At 43.0% G+C, this 21223-nt stretch overlaps 2 protein-coding genes and 1 long non-coding RNA gene across 3 annotated transcripts in view; 1 reads left to right on the forward strand and 2 right to left on the reverse strand.

Annotated features, from left to right (window-relative positions):
* LOC146675633 (ribonuclease inhibitor-like) overlaps positions 1 to 21223 on the reverse strand; it is a 132729-nt gene that overhangs the window by 3412 nt on the left and 108094 nt on the right. The gene's annotated exons all lie outside the window — the stretch shown is intronic.
* LOC146675634 (protein NLRC3-like) lies at positions 298 to 20375 on the reverse strand. Its single transcript, XM_085400618.1, has 7 exons — positions 20312 to 20375; positions 16066 to 16201; positions 13492 to 13568; positions 11584 to 13375; positions 9896 to 10072; positions 7063 to 7239; positions 298 to 508 (listed from the first exon to the last, which is right to left on the reverse strand). Exons 2-7 carry the CDS (start codon positions 16173 to 16175, stop codon positions 313 to 315), a joined length of 2529 nt encoding a protein of 842 aa, XP_085256744.1. The 5' UTR covers positions 16176 to 16201; positions 20312 to 20375; the 3' UTR covers positions 298 to 312.
* LOC146675635 (uncharacterized) lies at positions 9945 to 15606 on the forward strand. The gene is made up of 4 exons (XR_014910314.1): positions 9945 to 10041; positions 10303 to 10495; positions 15234 to 15303; positions 15512 to 15606. It is a non-coding gene; the product is annotated as an uncharacterized LOC146675635 (long non-coding RNA).

The raw sequence follows: 21223 nt of genomic DNA on the forward strand, positions 1-21223 counted from the left end.
TGTGTGTATGTTTGTGTTGGACTGCTGTCTGTAAAGCAAACGCACATTTTGCTTTGGATTTCAGTGTCAGACAGACTTTAAGGTGGAATGAAGAGTTGGAGAGTTTCACAGTGAATTATCCAGTGGAGGATTTTTCTTCTTCTTTGAAGGTTTGAAATGTGAACATTGTTCTGCTGCAGTCAATGGACTAAACCAGAGAAGAAGAAAACAGACTTTACCATGAAGATCCTCAGTGTGGATCAGTATAATATCAGCCTGATGTCTGCAGTTTAGTGTCAGCACAACTTTCACATCATATTCATCTCAGCACAACTAAAACATGCTGACTGACCTCAGAGTTTCAAGTCCACATCCTGGACTCTCCAGGAAACCACACAGATGCTTCACTCCTGAATCCTGCAGCTTGTAGTTGTCACTCAGGTCCAGCTGTCTCAGATGGGAGGGGTTGGACTTCAGTGCTGCTGCCAGATAATCACAGCTGATCTCTGACAAACCACAGTCCATCAATCTGTATAAAGAATGAAAGATGTAAGTTTATTAGACAAAGTGTGAGCTTGAAATCATTCAGTGTTTCATCATCTGTTCAGAGCTGAAGAAGGTTCAGAATGTAGAAGTTTAGAAAATGGAAACTCCAAACAGCTGACAGAGTTCATACGCCTTTGTCAGGGTCAAATTCAAGCAAGACCATGTGAAAATTAAAACACATCATCCTAGGTGAACTTAAACACCTTTGTTCCCCTTTTGTTAAGACATAGAAAAGTACACCACACAAAAATACTGCAAAAGGAAACGGTCGCCTTATATACATAGTGTATAAACTCAAAATGCACATTTCACTTCAAATTAAGATTAAGGCTTTGAACAGATCACATAGTTCAGTTCAACATATAAGACTTTAAGAATGCACAAGCATCTACTTAAAATCTATTTAATTTATCATCCATGATATTATTTTGTACAATTCCAATGTATTTTGTTCATCTCCCTTAAATAAACAGGCAGTCTTAAAGTATGAAATATTCATATACAAACACATATAAATGTGTGTACTGTCTCAGTGGCTGATAGTACCCCACAGGCCTCAGTGTGAGCTTGAAGACATTTATAATGTTTAAGTAGTTTAATGTGCAGGTGCTGACGATAAACACATTTTGAATGAAAGCCGGGGAACTTTGGTAGCACAGAAACAAGTGGCTATTCTTTGTGACTATATGGATCACTCACAATACCATTATTTCACACAAAGGCACCAAATTAATACTCAAAAAAGCTGCAGCAATACACACAAATATAAACAGTACTTGGTGACAACTTTGCTTTTAGCCTTTAACCCTTCTTGACTACTTTTGATGTGGCCTCTATATTTTACCTTTAAAAACAGTTTATCTGTTATTTTCTCATTTTGACCAACTGTATCAGCACAATTTATCTAAATTCAGACAAAATTTAAAATACAAGTAGAAAGTGATATTTTGACTGTAAAAACCACACACATGTTTAACGAATCATCTTCATAACTTGAAATGCAAATAGAGATTGTACATTTTTAAAAATACGCACACGTTTTGCAAACAACAAAGTTATATGGTACTATTTACCAAAAAATGCAGCCAAGGCTCAGACGTTTTTCATATAATCATTTCAAACTATTTACAGAACAATCAGGTGTCAAACAATAGTTTGTGTCACTCTAACACATATGAGAACAGCACAGGGATAAACCTGCAGGTCTGACAGCAGGTGTGTCACTCAGCGTTTACACTGCAATCTGCCTTTGTTGGCTTTAAGGCAGCAACTGTGACGATCACTAGTAGAACTGACACACAAAACAAAACAACAGCTACACACTAAATACACAAGACAACAAACTAACTTGAGACCAAACACGGTAAACGTCACAAATCTCTCACGTATCAAAACTCTCTCTCTCTTTCGCTCACTCGCTCTCTCTTGCCGGTCACTCCTAAAACTTCCCCCTTTTGCTAAACAACCAAATGTCATGTTTCCATATCATTTTTGATTGGTCGACATGGTACATTTTCCCACCTATAGGGCTTTGGAGCGTGATGTCACGGGAGATGGGCCATGCCCCCTTCCGCCATGACAGTAGGCCAGCCAAAGGATACCATTTCAGCTATGGATCGTACGTGTTGTGTTGTCGGTTGCAACGTTAGATCACACGATCGTGAAGGCAAGAAGCTGGATAACGGGCTCTCTTTTCATCGTTTTCCGTCCTGGAGGCAACGTGAGGGATCCCATGTATCCGATATTACTAAACAAAGACGTCAGGCTTGGATTGCAGCGGTGAGACGAGCGGATATCGAGTTCTCTGCAATCCCCAGCTTTTTGTTGGTTTGCTCACAGCATTTTCTTTCCGGTGAGTTCTAAATTAATTCATATCACTCTTGAAAGGCTTTTAGTGTGATTTTCAACGTGCTGAGGTCATAGATAATGAGATAAAACATGCTAATGTGTGATGCTACAGAACCACATCATGTCGACTGAGTAGCTTATGATTTGGCATTATTGCAGGCAAACCAGCATATGAAATGGATGTAACAAATCCAGACTGGGCACCAACACTGCACATGGGGCATGACGACATACCTGTATCAGACTCGGACCGGCACTCAAGGCGTACGCAACAAAAGCGAAAAAGAGCACCCATCGGAGGTAAACAACCCCCCCCCCTCTAAAAACATACTAAATTGCTATCACTGTACACTAATCCGCACATAACTTCCAGATGAATCACACACCTGTCATTGGAATATTGGTGTACATTTACCTTATGTCTAATTTTATCTTACTGGCTTTCGTTATGCAGCTGCAGAGTCTGAAGGTGTGCCCCGTGCAGAAGTGATTGATGAAGATCTGACAGAAGACCAACAGCAAAATCACAATGTCATGGAGGCAGTGGACAGCAGTTGTGTTGGACAAGTGGAGGTTGAGGTACCAGCTGCAAATGTGGATATACTGAAGAAATGTAAACCTTTTAAAATGATGACAGATTACAAACTCTCAGCTGTGTCTGTAATCAAACCTCTGTAACTTTGCTTCACTTCAGCAGCATCAGCTCATGTTCACATGTTGATTCATGGTTTGCTTCAGTTTTTGATGGACTGCAGAATATTTTGAAGGTTATCTGCTATAAAAAGCCAGAACAGGAAAATCTGCTTCATGTGTTTCTGTTTGATCCTCAGTGACTTTGACACAAAGGCCTCTGCTGTGATGATCACACCTCTGATCAAGTCTCACAGTGTCAGCTTTGTTTTTATACATATGGATATGTGCTGATAAATGATCAGAATTATAATATTTCCCACTGTCTGCTGTGTGCCGTGACCTTTGACCTGCTAAAGACAGTCAGCTGTGGATTATTCATTGTTGTGTCTGATACTTAGAACTGTGAGGAAGAACACTACACAGTTAATCAGGGTCCCCTCTCTCTGAATCAGGGAAGGTGGGCAGGCCGCGTGTGGGCCGCGGGCCATACGTTGAGTCTCACTGTTTGAAATGTGAACATTGTTCTGCTGCAGTCAATGGACTAAACCAGAGAAGAAGAAAACAGACTTTACCATGAAGATCCTCAGTGTGGATCAGTATAATATCAGCCTGATGTCTGCAGTTTAGTGTCAGCACAACTTTCACATCATATTCATCTCAGCACAACTAAAACATGCTGACTGACCTCAGAGTTTCAAGTCCACATCCTGGACTCTCCAGGAAACCACACAGATGCTTCACTCCTGAATCCTGCAGCTTGTTGTTCCTGCTCAGGTGCAGCTCTCTCAGATGGGAGGGGTTGGACTTCAGTGCTGCTGCCAGATAATCACAGCTGATCTTTGACAAATCACAGCCCATCAATCTGTATAAAGAATGAAAGATGTAAGTTTATTAGACAAAGTGTGAGCTTGAAATCATTCAGTGTTTCATCATCTGTTCAGAGCTGAAGAAGGTTCAGAATGTAGAAGTTTAGAAAATGGAAACTCCAAACAGCTGACAGAGTTCATACGCCTTTGTCAGGGTCAAATTCAAGCAAGACCATGTGAAAATTAAAACACATCATCCTAGGTGAACTTAAACACCTTTGTTCCCCTTTTGTTAAGACATAGAAAAGTACACCACACAAAAATACTGCAAAAGGAAACGGTCGCCTTATATACATAGTGTATAAACTCAAAATGCACATTTCACTTCAAATTAAGATTAAGGCTTTGAACAGATCACATAGTTCAGTTCAACATATAAGACTTTAAGAATGCACAAGCATCTACTTAAAATCTATTTAATTTATCATCCATGATATTATTTTGTACAATTCCAATGTATTTTGTTCATCTCCCTTAAATAAACAGGCAGTCTTAAAGTATGAAATATTCATATACAAACACATATAAATGTGTGTACTGTCTCAGTGGCTGATAGTACCCCACAGGCCTCAGTGTGAGCTTGAAGACATTTATAATGTTTAAGTAGTTTAATGTGCAGGTGCTGACGATAAACACATTTTGAATGAAAGCCGGGGAACTTTGGTAGCACAGAAACAAGTGGCTATTCTTTGTGACTATATGGATCACTCACAATACCATTATTTCACACAAAGGCACCAAATTAATACTCAAAAAAGCTGCAGCAATACACACAAATATAAACAGTACTTGGTGACAACTTTGCTTTTAGCCTTTAACCCTTCTTGACTACTTTTGATGTGGCCTCTATATTTTACCTTTAAAAACAGTTTATCTTGCCGATCTGTTATTTTCTCATTTTGACCAACTGTATCAGCACAATTTATCTAAATTCAGACAAAATTTAAAATACAAGTAGAAAGTGATATTTTGACTGTAAAAACCACACACATGTTTAACGAATCATCTTCATAACTTGAAATGCAAATAGAGATTGTACATTTTTAAAAATACGCACACGTTTTGCAAACAACAAAGTTATATGGTACTATTTACCAAAAAATGCAGCCAAGGCTCAGACGTTTTTCATATAATCATTTCAAACTATTTACAGAACAATCAGGTGTCAAACAATAGTTTGTGTCACTCTAACACATATGAGAACAGCACAGGGATAAACCTGCAGGTCTGACAGCAGGTGTGTCACTCAGCGTTTACACTGCAATCTGCCTTTGTTGGCTTTAAGGCAGCAACTGTGACGATCACTAGTAGAACTGACACACAAAACAAAACAACAGCTACACACTAAATACACAAGACAACAAACTAACTTGAGACCAAACACGGTAAACGTCACAAATCTCTCACGTATCAAAACTCTCTCTCTCTTTCGCTCACTCGCTCTCTCTTGCCGGTCACTCCTAAAACTTCCCCCTTTTGCTAAACAACCAAATGTCATGTTTCCATATCATTTTTGATTGGTCGACATGGTACATTTTCCCACCTATAGGGCTTTGGAGCGTGATGTCACGGGAGATGGGTCATGCCCCCTTCCGCCATGACAGTAGGCCAGCCAAAGGATACCATTTCAGCTATGGATCGTACGTGTTGTGTTGTCGGTTGCAACGTTAGATCACACGATCGTGAAGGCAAGAAGCTGGATAACGGGCTCTCTTTTCATCGTTTTCCGTCCTGGAGGCAACGTGAGGGATCCCATGTATCCGATATTACTAAACAAAGACGTCAGGCTTGGATTGCAGCGGTGAGACGAGGGGATATCGAGTTCTCTGCAATCCCCAGCTTTTTGTTGGTTTGCTCACGGCATTTTCTTTCCGGTGAGTTCTAAATTAATTCATATCACTCTTGAAAGGCTTTTAGTGTGATTTTCAATGTGCTGCGGTCATAGATAATGAGATAAAACATGCTAATGTGTGATGCTGCAGAACCACATCATGTCGACTGAGTAGCTTATGATTTGGCATTATTGCAGGCAAACCAGCATATGAAATGGATGTAACAAATCCAGACTGGGCACCAACACTGCACATGGGGCATGACGACATACCTGTATCAGACTCGGACCGGCACTCAAGGCGTACGCAACGGAAGCGAAAAAGAGCACCCATCGGAGGTAAACAACCCCCCCCCCCCTCTAAAAACATACTAAATTGCTATCACTGTACACTAATCCGCACATAACTTCCAGATGAATCACACACCTGTCATTGGAATATTGGTGTACATTTACCTTATGTCTAATTTTATCTTACTGGCTTTCGTTATGCAGCTGCAGAGTCTGAAGGTGTGCCCCGTGCAGAAGTGATTGATGAAGATCTGACAGAAGACCAACAGCAAAATCACAATGTCATGGAGGCAGTGGACAGCAGTTGTGTTGGACAAGTGGAGGTTGAGGTACCAGCTGCAAATGTGGATATACTGAAGAAATGTAAACCTTTTAAAATGATGACAGATTACAAACTCTCAGCTGTGTCTGTAATCAAACCTCTGTAACTTTGCTTCACTTCAGCAGCATCAGCTCATGTTCACATGTTGATTCATGGTTTGCTTCAGTTTTTGATGGACTGCAGAATATTTTGAAGGTTATCTGCTATAAAAAGCCAGAACAGGAAAATCTGCTTCATGTGTTTCTGTTTGATCCTCAGTGACTTTGACACAAAGGCCTCTGCTGTGATGATCACACCTCTGATCAAGTCTCACAGTGTCAGCTTTGTTTTTATACATATGGATATGTGCTGATAAATGATCAGAGTTATAATATTTCCCACTGTCTGCTGTGTGCCGTGACCTTTGACCTGCTAAAGACAGTCAGCTGTGGATTATTCATTGTTGTGTCTGATACTTAGAACTGTGAGGAAGAACACTACACAGTTAATCAGGGTCCCCTCTCTCTGAATCAGGGAAGGTGGGCAGGCCGCGTGTGGGCCGCGGGCCATACGTTGAGTCTCACTGTTTGAAATGTGAACATTGTTCTGCTGCAGTCAATGGACTAAACCAGAGAAGAAGAAAACAGACTTTACCATGAAGATCCTCAGTGTGGATCAGTATAATATCAGCCTGATGTCTGCAGTTTAGTGTCAGCACAACTTTCACATCATATTCATCTCAGCACAACTAAAACATGCTGACTGACCCCAGAGTTTCAAGTCCACATCCTGGACTCTCCAGGAAACCACACAGATGCTTCACTCCTGAATCCTGCAGCTTGTTGTTCAGGCTCAGGTTCAGCTCTCTCAGATGGGAGGGGTTGGACTTCAGTGCTGCTGCCAGATAATCACAGCTGATCTCTGACAAACCACAGACGCTCAATCTGTATAAAGAATGAAAGATGTAAGTTTATTAGACAAAGTGTGAGCTTGAAATCATTCAGTGTTTCATCATCTGTTCAGAGCTGAAGAAGGTTCAGAATGTAGAAGTTTAGAAAATGGAAACTCCAAACAGCTGAAGCCAACAGGAAGCAGCTTCAAACAAACACAACAAGAGAAAAAACTCTGAATGTTTCACATTAAAGTCGTACATTTATCACAAAGCTCAATTATGTGACAGACATTTCATCCCATGTCAGTTTGGCCTCATCCTGGGCCGGATTATCCAGCACACACTCTGACCACAGGCCCAGGGGCCACGCACAGCTGGGCTCCATCCAAGAGACAGCAAACAAACCAACACAATAATAAAAAGCACCATGTGATCTTCTTACATCTTCAAGACAAACATAGTAAAAACATGAGCATATTTGTTTCCTGATAAAATGATGTGACAGGTAGAACAGAGTAAAGTGGTGGTGTTACTGTTAAGTCTAATTGTTGAATGTTGCCATTGTGTTTCTTAAATTTGTACAGTCTTAGTTCAAGCAGTAGGATCAAAGCCATTCCTTTGATCCTGGCCACCTCTCCAACCACTCTGTGCTGGGGGAGGTTTTATTGTAGATACATCCTATCTGGAAGATCTGTTTCTTTTGATGTAAACTTCCTGGGTTTACGACCCTTTGGTCAGCAGGAGGTAACACACACACACACACACACACACACACACACACACACACACACACACACACACACACACACACACACACACACACACACACACACACACTGTTAGTCTCTCCCAAACTCAGCTACAGGAAAGGAAAGAGGAAGAGGAGAAGAGGAGGAGAGGGAGGCCACCCTGACCATCACTCCAGCTGAAAACATCACACTTCTATTAAAGTTGGTGAGGAAATGTTGAGCAGGATGAGCTGCTGGCTAATCTGGAGGCTGTAGCAGCAGCTCACAGTCACAGTGGATTTCCACTCATGAAAAAGCTCTGGCTGCTTCATTTCTCATCTCATATCAGAGACTTTAAAGCTTCACTGAAGCTGTACTGTGATGCTTCCATATCCCAGTGAGGCCTCCATAATGATTTCAGCTGTTCTGTACACACACTGTGTGCCCTGTATGGCTCAAAGTCTCTGCAGCCTGTTTTTATCTGCTATCATCAGATCTTCATCATCCTCATTCACATCCCTCACACACTCTACAGCCTCATCAGCACCGACTTCATCTTCACTGACTGATGGAGCACAACATGAACCTGTGGAGGCTGAAACACTGTCCTGTCAAACATCTCCCCGTCACCACTCCACTTCTGTCAGCCTTCGGAACCATGATAACAGGGTTCTTGCTGATCGGAGCTGGCTTGGCCCTGACTTATCGGAGAAATAAGAGAGCGGAACCAGCTGTTCAAACCCCCCCTAAGCTGACCGCTGGAATTGAAGCGATGGGACGAGGCGCGGCCTCCCACACCGAACGCAGCATGGTTAACACCTTGGAGACGCTTACAGCTGCCGTGAAGACTCAAACTAACACCATTGAGCGTATGATGGGATACATCAGAGAGGGGCCTGCTCACAATAACACCCTTGAGCGAAAGTTGGATAACATCGCAGAACGGCTCACTGTAGCTGTGGGGTCTCAGAACCAAAAGAATGACAACACCACGGAACAGAAGCTTGATACCATCATGGGGAGGCTCGCAGCGCTCCAACGGGAAATCGAGGCCCCAGTGTCAGAGTGCTAAATTCGCTGCTCGCATAAAGGAGAAATCAACAATATTCTACATTTGGACACCACGGCGCCAGCTGCTAGGCCCAAGGCTGGAGCCCACCAAAACAACTCCCTGATAACGACTGTGTGATGACTATTCTTCCCATCCCATGAAGGACACCTGGATCGGCTGGAGGACTGTTTACTTAGCCTGATAGAGCGAAGGACACTGTCTCAGCTGAACTATGGACACGCACACACACACACTTACACTGATAAGCACGCACTCATCCCCCTCCCTTCCAAACGCCTTCGATGCTTGTTCCTGTGGGGGAAGGCAGCAGGTCTGCGTGCCGCGCTGAAATGATAGCATGGTGCAGGACGACTGCTGTGTTCCTTCGAATCACCCCCCACCCCCCTATCCATCCCCTGTGGCTTGTCATGTGCTCTGATGTTGTGATGTGGACATTAATGTGCTCTCTGTGCAGAGGAGTTTTTTTGTTTCCTGTTCTCATGCTGTCCTCCCATAGGTTGCCCAGGTTTCCCTCTTGTACTTTTCCCAATGTTGTGTAATTTTTTCAGTGTTATTCTCCCAACGCTGCCGATCTCCGACTGTATTCCCTTGTGTTGTCTTGTTGTTGTGTGTGTAAGTCGGGGGGGGTCCTATTCCTCTGTGGGGCAACCTGCATATGGCCAATAAAGCATTCATTCATTCATTCATTCATTCATTAAATGAACCCTGCTCAAGTCTGTCACTTCTGTTTGGAGCCAAAAGGAAAAACTGTTGTTCAGTCGTTTGGAAAGACAACATTTCTGAAAGCACTCAAACTTCTTCACATTTGTCTTCAGACACATCCTGAACATTTAGGAACTAAAGAAAGTTTCAAACATCAAAGACATGAAATATAGAAAAACAACAACAGCCGCAGTCAGTGAACTCACCTCAGAGTCTCCAGTCGACAGTTTGGACTCTCCAGTCCAGCACACAGAAGCTTCACTGCTGAATCCTGCAGCTTGTAGTTTCTACTCATGTCCAGCTGTGTCAGATGGGAGGGGTTGGACTTCAGAGCTGAGGCCACAACTTCACAGTGAGACTCTGAGAGTCGACACCGAGTCAGTCTGTGATGATAGAAAATATAAAATGTGTTATTATAAAAGCAGAAAATCTGCATTATAAACACAGACTGAATGTATATGAAGACAAAACAGAGTGAGGTCATAATCTGATGAATCTGCTCTTCACATCTGTGCTTCAGCTCCTCTTACTGTGTTTGACATGACACAACGATTGAGTCTCTCTCAGACCTGCAGACTTTTAATGAGAATCTTTGTTTGGCTTTAATCTGCAGATGAAGGAGGAAGATGGTGTCACATTTAGGCTTCCATAATGTCCACAGTCTGTCACTGAGATCTGATCCAGAGTCAGAGTGAAGACACACATTTGGACTGTTTCCTGTTTTGACTCCAGAACATTTTGAATGAGTTCAGCTCAGTGAAGAGTTCCAGCTGGAAAGATGATCTCTGTTTGCTACCTGCTGTCAGGTACGACTGTTCACGTCCACACGCAGGAAAAACCTGCTGACTGTTACCAAACGGAGCAGAAATCTCATCACTGGACAATAATGATGAATGAACTCAGAGCTGCTGATATCAGATCTGATTTCAGGGGAACTAAACACAGAAATGATTGGCTCATTTTAGCTTTCTGAGCCATTATCTGCTGGTGTGTCGCTAGTTGGCAGAAAATGATTTGTATTCCTGTTCAGGGCTTCAGTGTTTATGAGTCCAGATCCAGGTGACAGCAAGTCAAAATGATGTTACCTGTCTGTGTCCAGCAGCAGCCTGTATTCACTTTGAATATTGTTATAACCTGACATGGATCAGTTTGTCTTTGATTGGTTTGTAAATGTCACTGTTTCCATTGGACCTGAGTGACGTACAAAGACAGAGAGGGAGAGAAAGGAGAGAGAGGATGGAGACAGCAAAGAGAGAGCAAACACAAACAGGTGAGAGTGGACAGGTGACCAAGGTCAGCAACCAATCAGAGAGCTTCTGTTTGACCCACAGTCACTGATGATGACTGCACATAACCAAGCAGTGTGTTACTCTGATATCAAATATGGATCCTGCTCTTATAATAATGATCATCAGATGATATTATTGTGTTATTTTGTAGCTGAATACGATGTTTGTGTGATTATCAGTGAAAGAAGCAGTGAGGAGGATGGAGAGAGAGAGAGAGGACAGAGGGTGAAGTTAGAAACACTAAAAGGATTTTTCATGGATTTCATGGATGATTTGATGATTTCCAGCAGGACACTTAAACATGTCAGTGGACGTCCTAAAGAACATATTCACTGATATGAAACGTGTCATTGAACAGGATTAATATCAGTGGAAACATGGTGGACACAGCTGTGACTGCATGGATGTGACACACTTCAAATCTGTTCTCCACTCTTGGATTTGGGATCCATGGAGCTGCTGCTGAGTCTGTACAATAAAGGAATGGTGTGGAAGGTTGCAGCGTACGGACACAAACACTTTGTGCTTACAATCTGATTTTATTTTCAACATTAAACTACTAACCTACACTGATCAATGATGTTAATGATCACATCTGGACTCACCCAGCCTTTCTGCAGTTCCTCACAGCTGGAATCAGTCTCTGTCGTCCCCGCTCTGATGTGTTGTACTTCTGCAGGTCCAACTCATCCAGAACCTCCTCTGACATCTGCAGCATGAAGGCCAGAGCTGAGCACTGGATCTCAGAGAGTTCCTTCTCTGATCTGTTCTCTGACTTCAGGAACTCTTGGATCTCCTGATGTACTGAGAGGTGGTTCATCTCCATCAGACAGTGGAAGATGTTGATGCTTCTGTCAGGAGAGATTTCATCACTGTTCATCTTCTTCAGGTTGTTGATGACTCTCTGGATGGTTCCTGGACTGATCTCTGTCTGACCCAGCAGACCTACTAAGAGTCTCTGGTTGGACTCCAGACAGAGGCCATGAAGGAAGCGAACAAACAGGTCCAGGTGGCCATTTTCACTCTGGAGGGATTTATACATGGCTCTGCTCAGGAAATCATCCAGAGAGGACTTGTTGTATTTTTTTCCCAAAAAGTTCTTCAGCACCTTTGTCTTCCTGTTGGTGTGACAGTGGAACTTGTAGACAGCAGCCAGAAACTCCTGAATGCTCAGATGAACAAAGCAGTAGACTGGTTTCTGGAAGATCACACACTCTCTTTTGAAGATCTCTGTACAAACTCCTGAGTACACCGAGGCCTCTGTCACATCCAGACCACACTGCTCCAGGTCTTCTTGGTAGAACATGATGTTTCCTTTCTCCAGATGTTCAAACGCCAGCCTCCCCAGCTTCAGAAGAACTTTCCTATCAGCCTTCGTCAGCTCCTGTGGACTCGTCTCACGTCCCTCGTGGTACTTGTTCTTCTTCCTCTTTGTCTGAACCAGCAGGAAGTGTGAGTACATGTCAGTCAGGGTCTTGGGCAGCTCTCCTCTCTGCTCTGTAGTCAACATGTGCTCCAGAACTGTAGCAGTGATCCAGCAGAAGACTGGGATACTACACATGATGTGGAGGCTCCTGGATGTCTTCATGTGGGAGATGATTCTGCTGGACAGCTCTTCATCACTGAATCTCCTCCTGAAGTACTCCTCCTTCTGGGCGTCAGTGAAGCCTCGTACTTCTGTTAGCCTGTCAACACATGTAGGAGGGATCTGATTGGCTGCTGCGGGTCGGGAAGTTATCCAGACGAGAGCCGAGGGAAGCAGATTCCCCTGGATGAGGTTTGTCAGCAGCTGGCTGACTGATGACTTCTGTGTGACATCAGACAGCAGCTTCCTGTTGGTGAAATCCAATGAAAGTCTGCTTTCATCCAGGCCGTCAAAGATGAACAAAAGCTGAGAGACAGCCAGCTTCTCTGCTGTGACCTTCTGTAATGTTGGATGGAAAACATGGAGCAGCTCCAGAAGACTGTACTGCTCATCTCTGATCAGGTTCAGCTCCCTGAATGAAAGCAGAACCACCACACTGACATGTTGGTTCTCCAAGCCCTCTGCCCAGTCCAGAGTGAACTTCTGCACTGAGAAGGTTTTTCCAACACCAGCCACGCCGTTGGTCAGAACCACTCTGATGGGTCTCTGTTGGTCAGGTAAGGCTTTAAAGATGTCCTGGCACCTGATTGGAGTGTCATGGAGGGCGTCCATCTTGGAAGCTGTCTCCAGCTGCCTCACCTCATGTTGGGTATGAACTTCTTCACTCTGTCCCTCTGTGATGTAGAGCTCAGTGTAGATCCTGTTGAGGAGGGTTCTACTTCCTGTTTCATCACTTCCTTCAGTCACACGTTCACATCTCCTCCTCAGACTGATCTTATGTTCATCTAAAACCTCCTGCAGACCAACATCTGCTGAAAGAAAGAAAAACAATGAGACTAAAGAGAAAGAAAACTCTTCAATGTCTGAACAACACAAGAAGTCCAGTTTTCAGAAATGAGTCCATCAGCAGACAGATGTTCAGTCTTACTTTGTACACAGCTGCTCTGACTGGCTGTCTGCAGTCCAGCTCTGCTTCTGGATCTTTCTCCACACTGTGCAGAAGCTCTGATGGTGACACAGAAAAGTCACAGTGGAGATACTTCTGTCCACCTTTGATTAGACTCATTATAAAAAGGTAAACAAAGTTTGAACACAGTCATGTTTCCAGTTCACTGACTTACATTTATTCCATGGACACTCACTCTAACCTGAACCACAGCTACAACCCAACATTGTTGAGGCCTCATCTCCTCCTTTCCTGACTGTAGAGGTTAAATATGCAACAACCAACAAATAAAAGAATTTGGTTCATTTCAAAGAAATTCACACGGTGACCAAGTAAAGTAACTGTAGTAAAGGAGACAACATCCCGTTGATGGTGGGATTATTTGAAAGATTTGCTTTAGTCACGTCACCAAATGCAGTTGAACCACCCGTGGATCCATGTTTGACCATTCTACCACTCTGAGCTCTGCTTTTTAATCATTTTATTATTATCATCATTCATTTATTCATTCTTTGGAGGGGGGCTATTTCCTAATGCCGCCCTAATAAGCTGATGTTCAAGGGGAAATATAACAGAAACTCTTTCAGTGTTATTCATTAATAAATTAACAGATAAACTGTGAAGAAGAAAAAACTGAGATTTAAAGGAGAGAGTGAGAAACTTGATCATCCATCCTCATAATACATGTTTATCAGTATCTGCTGTGACCATACTGCAGTAATAACTACAAGTCTACTGATAGGTTTGTAGCTCGAACCTATTCGCTGGAACGTTAAGGACAATCTGCTACGCAGCAAAAAGCAAGACACAAGGCACCAAAGTTCTCTGGTTTACTCATGCATGAGGGAGACCTGCCTAGAGCCAAGTGTCGTTCCACCACTTGACCTCCGTCAGACTCTCAGCCAGGCTCCCCATAGCACTCGTTTTATTGTGGTTACATGAATATGCATAGGGTCATTAACATATAGCATCTTACATAGGTATACATGTGAACAAAGAATACTGTGTGTGTGTGTGTGTGTGTGTGTGTGTGTGTGTGTGTGTGTGTGTGTGTGTGTGTTACAGCTGATCAAAGGGTCAAACATCCTTGGTCAGGAAGAGGGTAGCCTCCCCCTCACCCTAGATGGTTCACCCTAGATAACACAGTGAGGAAGTCCTGCAGTTCATCTAAACAAAGAGCACTTAGACTAAAACAAACGTAGCTACGTTAATCCTACCATAAAACAATAAGAGAAGGTACGACCTCTCTCGTGCTCCCAGGATGTGGGTGTGCATTCTAGTGTGGAATACACACCAAGCCTTTGCAGCCTGTTAAAGATCACACATCCTATCACTACACAATTGATTATACACCTCTAAGCATATATGGTTAAATATTTCCTAATACAAATGACAATAATAAAATCTAAACCCATCATCTACATTTCTGTGACTGTTGATCAATCACAGCAGGAATCTGAGCTCATCTCTGCACACAGAGCAGCTTCAGCTCTGGGATAAACTGCTCGCTTCACGTCCTTCTCAGCTCACAGACACTCATCCTGATATTTTCCTTTAACATTTGATGGTATAATTCATCTGAGTTTACACTTTATCTGCATGAATACAGAAAAACAGACCCAAACACCAGAAACCATCAGTTTCACCATGTAGAATATATTGTTGTTTCCTTTTAATTCAGAGAAAAACTCTGATTTGGATTTTCTCTGTTCTCTTTGCCACAGCCCATCCCAGCAGCAGCTGAAGCAGCTGACTGTCACAACACTGAATAACACTTTAGGAGGAATTTCAGAGGTCAGTAAAGCTCCAGGTTCAACATCAGTTAATTAATCATAGTTCATCATAAATGTTAACCTGGCTGGCACACATGTTAATGTTAGCCATTTAAATATTAGCAGTTAGCTGAGGCCACAAGAAGAAGAGGCCCTAGAAGAACAATGGATGATAAGATTAGATTTTCAAGACTAGGCAGAGACGTGTTTTCCTTTACTGTCTCTTACAGAGGAGGGAGCAGATACCAGACGAGGTCACGGAGGTACGGGGAGGATTCGCAGCAGACAGCAAGACTGCCACGTCCATGCGAGAGAGCGATGGCTACGATAATCTCTGTTTTTGTCTCCCTATATAATGTTGTACAGCCCATGTGAGGGTTATCCTCTCTGTGAACCAGATGCTTGATTTCACACAGAGGTCCACCAACTGAATTTGATCAGTTATGGAACGATTTACCTCGACAGGCTCCTTCACTCGCTGCTTTTAAACCTCCTTTAAAACACACTTTTACTCCCTGACCTTTGACCCAGTGTGACATGTTGACTCACTACCTCAGACAGCTTAAAAATAGTCTTTTTGTTTTTTGGTGCTGCCTAAAAGAACCGTAAATATCTGTCCTATATACAGTTATGTTCATATATTTTTGTACTACATCAGGAAACTCAAAAACATAGTTTGTAATATTTTAATCCTTATTTTTAAAACTGTTTTTGTCATTTTTCTTCTCCCATTGCATCAAAAATCATTATTTACACTGAATAAATGAGTCAGCAGCTCTCTTACATTGTTGCTGCAGGTTCATTACTGAAGTCTGGAGGGTTATCATTGGACCGGTCACTCCTCACAGACACACAGCTGGATGCTGCAGATCCTGCTCCATCCTCTTCCTCCATCTTCTTGATGTCAGGGTGGAGTTAGTCTGAGAGGCAAACACACACACTCAGAGGTGCTGTTGTACTGGAAGCATCACACTGACGGGTTTCTAAAGTTCTCATTGATCATTTCATGGAGTTTCTGTGGTAAACACTGTCCTGTGACGTATGTGTTATGGTGAGGGTCATGAGGGCTAACCAGCCCCACTCCTTACTCCTCATATTTCAGCCTGAAGCACAATAACAGCCTAAACCTAACCAGGAGGCTGTAACCTCAAAGGGACTTCATGGTTAGAAATAAAGGTTCAATGAAATGAAGCAGATCATAAAAACATGAGTTCCAACTTTAAAAGAAGCATCCACACGATGACGGCACAGCAGAGGAGCACTTTCTCTAACACACTGATTCAGTTCCACTGACACAAGGACACACACAGGAAGGCACACACACACAAGCCTTTATAAGAAACAACACAATCATCTGCGCTTGACTTGTCAATCCAAGTCCTTAGCCCATGAGCCCGCGGTATCAGACCACAGATATTCCCTTACTTTGAAAAAATAAAGACAGTTTTCAGAACAGACCTGGGCCCTGTTTCAGGAAGCCGGTTTAGAAAACTCAGAGTGAAAAACGATACTCAGGGTTGAGTAACCCCGAACTGTCCAACTCGGAATATTCGGTTTCAGAAAGGCTGATAACAATTAGTTCAATCAACACGGAGTTGCTTTAACCCCAAGTGAAGCCCGCGGACGAGGATACATAAAGCCCTGATAAGCGGAGCACAGATTAAGCGAGTCACCATGGAGACGGAGGGAAAGAAGGCGCGGTCAATGTATTTCACAGCGCTTGAGGCCGAAATTCTGATGGCAGCATATGCCGATAACATGCAAATTCCGCGGAAAAAAGTAACACAGCCACAGCTGCAAAAGAAAGTGAGCATGCATGGCAAAACATAGCCGACAGAGTCAATGCGTGAGTGTTAATATAAACATTGATCTAGGGATTTCCACCCATTTAACACGTTATTTTATCATATGTCATTCTATTTATTATTTTATACATTTTATTTTGTGATGTGATGTGAGCGCAGGTGCAACCCAACAGGCCCAAACGTTCCTGGCAGCAAGTAAAAATGAAATATAAAAATATAGTCCAAACAGGTAAGGTGTAATTGTATTATGAGCCATAGTGCTTGGTCTGTTTGTCCCATGTAAATCAATTGCAGTTAGAGGCTACATTAATTTTCTTTCTGTAAGCACTTATTGAAATTATCTGAGCACATTACAAGTACATATTTGCTTACTCTGTATGCTCAAATGTGGCCCGTTATAGCCAACAGAAAAAAAGCGGAGGCCCGAAAAACAGGTGGGGGTCCTCCACCACTCACAGAGGCTGAGCAGTTGGCCCTCAGCCAAAACAGTGGGCGCCCTGTGGCTGAAGGCATCTCTGCGGGGACATCCTCTGAGTCAATAACCCCGCAAGACACAAGTGCCTACATAGGGGGTAAATTCAAAATAATACATGATGTGCATACATCCTTTCTTCACAGTCACCTTTGCAGTGCGACTCATTCATTTGATAAACTCTTCACCATAATGAATTTGTTTGTAGTGAAGTTATTTTCCTACTGATTTTGCCTTCCCTCAGTCTTGGCTGTGTTTGAGAGCATAATGACAATGAAGTGTAAGGTGCTTGGTATGTTTGTTAATTGCCATTTGGTCCCTTGTAAGTTATAAGTAACCTGTATAAACCTCATATTCTATCAGTTGATGGTGGTGGTGTACTGCATCTGGTGCAGCCTCCTGTTGAGCCAGACCAACATGCAGTTGTGAGTAATACTCCACAGATTATATGAGTTTACAGTAGAACAGCAATGTTGTTTATTTCTTTACTACAGGAAAATAATGAAGAAACATTGACAGCTGTTACAGAGGAGGAAGCAACAGAGACACTTTATGAGGTTTACATCTTTTAATACTTTGTGTACAGGAAATACAGGCGACCAATAAAGCCAGTTGAACAAAAAATCTGTTTATTCCTCTTTCAACATGTTGAGGTGATGGGTCAAAGGAAATGATTGTGACATATGGTGTCTCTGACTGCGCTTCCATCTTGTATGTCCGTGGGAGGGTCAGGATGTTCATGGTTTGGATCACTGCTGATGTTTGGTTCAGAAGGACAGTGTTCTCCTCTAATTGTGGCAATGTTGTGAAGAATCACACATGCCACAATAATGTCACATGCCCTTTCTGGGGTGACCCTGAGTCTTTGCAGGCACTGAAACCGGGCCTTAAGCATTCCGATAGTCATTTCAATTCTGGCTCTTGTCCTGCAATTAGCCAGATTATATCGCTGCTGTGGGCCCGGTTCAGGGTAAGGGTAAGGGGTAAGCAAATAGGGTAAACATGGATACCCCCTATCACCAAGCAAGTAGCCAGTGAACTCTCCTAAGACAGAAGGATACACTTCAGTTCAAATGTCCCTGAAGCAATTGGTCTTTATATATTTTAAAGTATTTTCAACTCACCATGTCCAAATTTTGTGCTCAGTGTACATTCACGGAATATTTGTGAGTCATGGACAGAGCCTGGCCACTCGGTTTCCACATTTGTGATAATGTTGGCAGCATCATATATGATCTTCACAGTGCAGAGAACACAAATTAGCATCCATTACTATAATGAAATAATTTGTTAGTTTGAAATGCTACAGGGAACTATGTACCTGTACATTAATGCTGTGGAAAGACTTCCTGTTCACATAGTCTCCTTCATTTACTGAAGGAGCAATGATTGGAATGTGAGTGCCATCTGTACAGCCAATCACGCCTGGGAACCGTGAAAATAAATGTAAAATGTAAGTAGTAGTTCAAGTATCACCACATCATGAATTAAGTTTTGGTCATCCTGATACCTGCAATTATGTGGCATCCCTCTTTGATAAATCTTGTGGGTCTATGACCGGGGAACACCACAGACGAGTACAGGAGACGTTTCAGTGCAACTGTAACATTCCTGACTGCCCGACAGACGGTAGCCTTGGAAACGTGCTCAGCGTCACCAATATTATACAGAAAGCTCCCGTTTGCAAAAAAACGAAGTGCAATACAAATAATATGTACAGAACTGAGAGAATGTCCGCGATGTGTCACATGCGTAATATATGGCCTGAGGATGTTATTCAAATAACTTATAGATTGTGCTGAGAAACGGTAACGTTCACACAGGAAATCATCAGGAAATGATCAAATGTCCAAACGCGATCTGATCACTCTCTCCCGGCGGAGAGCTCTGCGGAGAATTTGGGCTTCACGATCTACTGGCTCTTCAAGGACGGGGCACGCCATGTCTGACACTTCCTACTGTCAGGTTTCCGACAAAGGGGCGGAGACAGTCAGGGTTAGTTGTAGTAAACCTGCTAGGGGGCAGGTTAGCTTCACGGAGTGTGTCGTCATAGTGACTCACTGAGGCTTCATCTGAACTCGCTTTGTGAAACCGAAAACCCAGAGTTTTCGTTAACTCAGGGTATACTTACTCAGTTTTTCCACTAAACCGGCTTCCTGAAACAGGGCCCTGATGTTTATGCTACAGCCTGTTTACCAATATAATCAATATCAGATATCAGAGCAACAGAAACCTCGGTGATCAGGACGCTGGGACTGAGAACAGGAAGTGGCTCAAACGTCACAGTTTCATAACGTCACCCTGAACTCCACTCACGGAGTTTCTGTCGCCATTGTAGTTTTTAAAGTCCCGTGATAAAGGCGGGTCTTTCTGTGAATCCGCACGCTCATTGGCTAATAGCTCGAGATTGACACATCGTTATCCAATGAGCGTGCGGGAACTTCCGACATAAAGTTGTTTCCTTTGAAAAACCAAAGTCTGATTATTTTTGCCTCCACTGACGGAGCCTGTTGTTCCCGCCACAGAGACACAGTAATGTCAGAGCGGTGTTAACACTCACCCTGCCTCAGCACAGCTCTCACTCTCCTCCTGCTCTCTCACACTAAACGGAGGCTCAGCTAAACTCACTTCCTCTCTACTTACAGGAAACCAGCGCTCAGAGGAGCCGACCGGCCTCACATTTCACCCACAGACACGAACAGCGTGGAATTATTTTATGTCATAAGAAGAAACATATTCATGTTAACACTCACCTGCCTCAGCTCCACCTTCCTCCTCCTGCTGCTCTGAACGGAGGCTCAATACTTTCACTTTCACTGCTGCTCCCTAAACACAGAGGATTGTGGGACTTGTAGTTGTTTCCTTCCGGTGCGGTCTTCCTCTTTGTTTGTGTTTGTGTTCAAGTTATTTCGATCATGTAAACATCAACAGAACACGTGAAGCCACACAGAGTTTATATGTCGAGGTGGGTAGGAGGGTTTGAGGGTTTGGGGAGGGGTCAGAGGGAAGAGGTCTCTCAGTCTGGACAATCCACATTGATGGCATTGCATCTTTCAGCGTGTTTGTTGGTCGATTTGGATGCTCCAGGTGTAAGAGCAGCCACTCAGCCTCTGCTGCAGATGTGTGTCACAAGTTCATCTAGTAGTAGGCTATGGCACTTGGCCACAGGTGGCAGCAGTGGACTGGCCTCCATTTGAGACTGCTCCAGCTGCTATGTGATAGTCCAGCTGCAAACTGAAGATCATATGCAAGTTTTGGAAATTAAACTGTACAATATAAAGCGCCTTGAGGCGACTGTTGTTGTGATTTGGCTTAGCTTTAAAACCAACCCAATCTAACTCTCCTCCACACTCAAAAACAAAGACAAACTGACACATCTGAGTCCCTCACTTTCTTCAATCCACTCACTCTCACAAGCTCCACTTAGTCACACTGGCTCTGTTTATTACTAATTACTATTGTCTCCCCAGAAACACTTCCGTTTTCTTTTTTCCTATTTCAGTTGTGTTTTTTGTGCTTTTGCAGCGTTTTTGTTATTGCTGGTGTTTTCTTAAGTTGCAGTCTGTTTGGCCTCTCAGGGCCACCGTAGATAAAGGCCAAAAATAAATACATAACATCATTTCAAATCAGTTTAAAGGTTTATTTGCAAGACACAAAAACAGAAA

Source organism: Rhamphochromis longiceps, linkage group LG3 (assembly GCF_057381845.1).
Source record: "Rhamphochromis longiceps isolate RC_006_pf linkage group LG3, R_longiceps_female_GT1.1, whole genome shotgun sequence".
Taxonomy (NCBI): Eukaryota; Metazoa; Chordata; class Actinopteri; order Cichliformes; family Cichlidae; genus Rhamphochromis; species Rhamphochromis longiceps.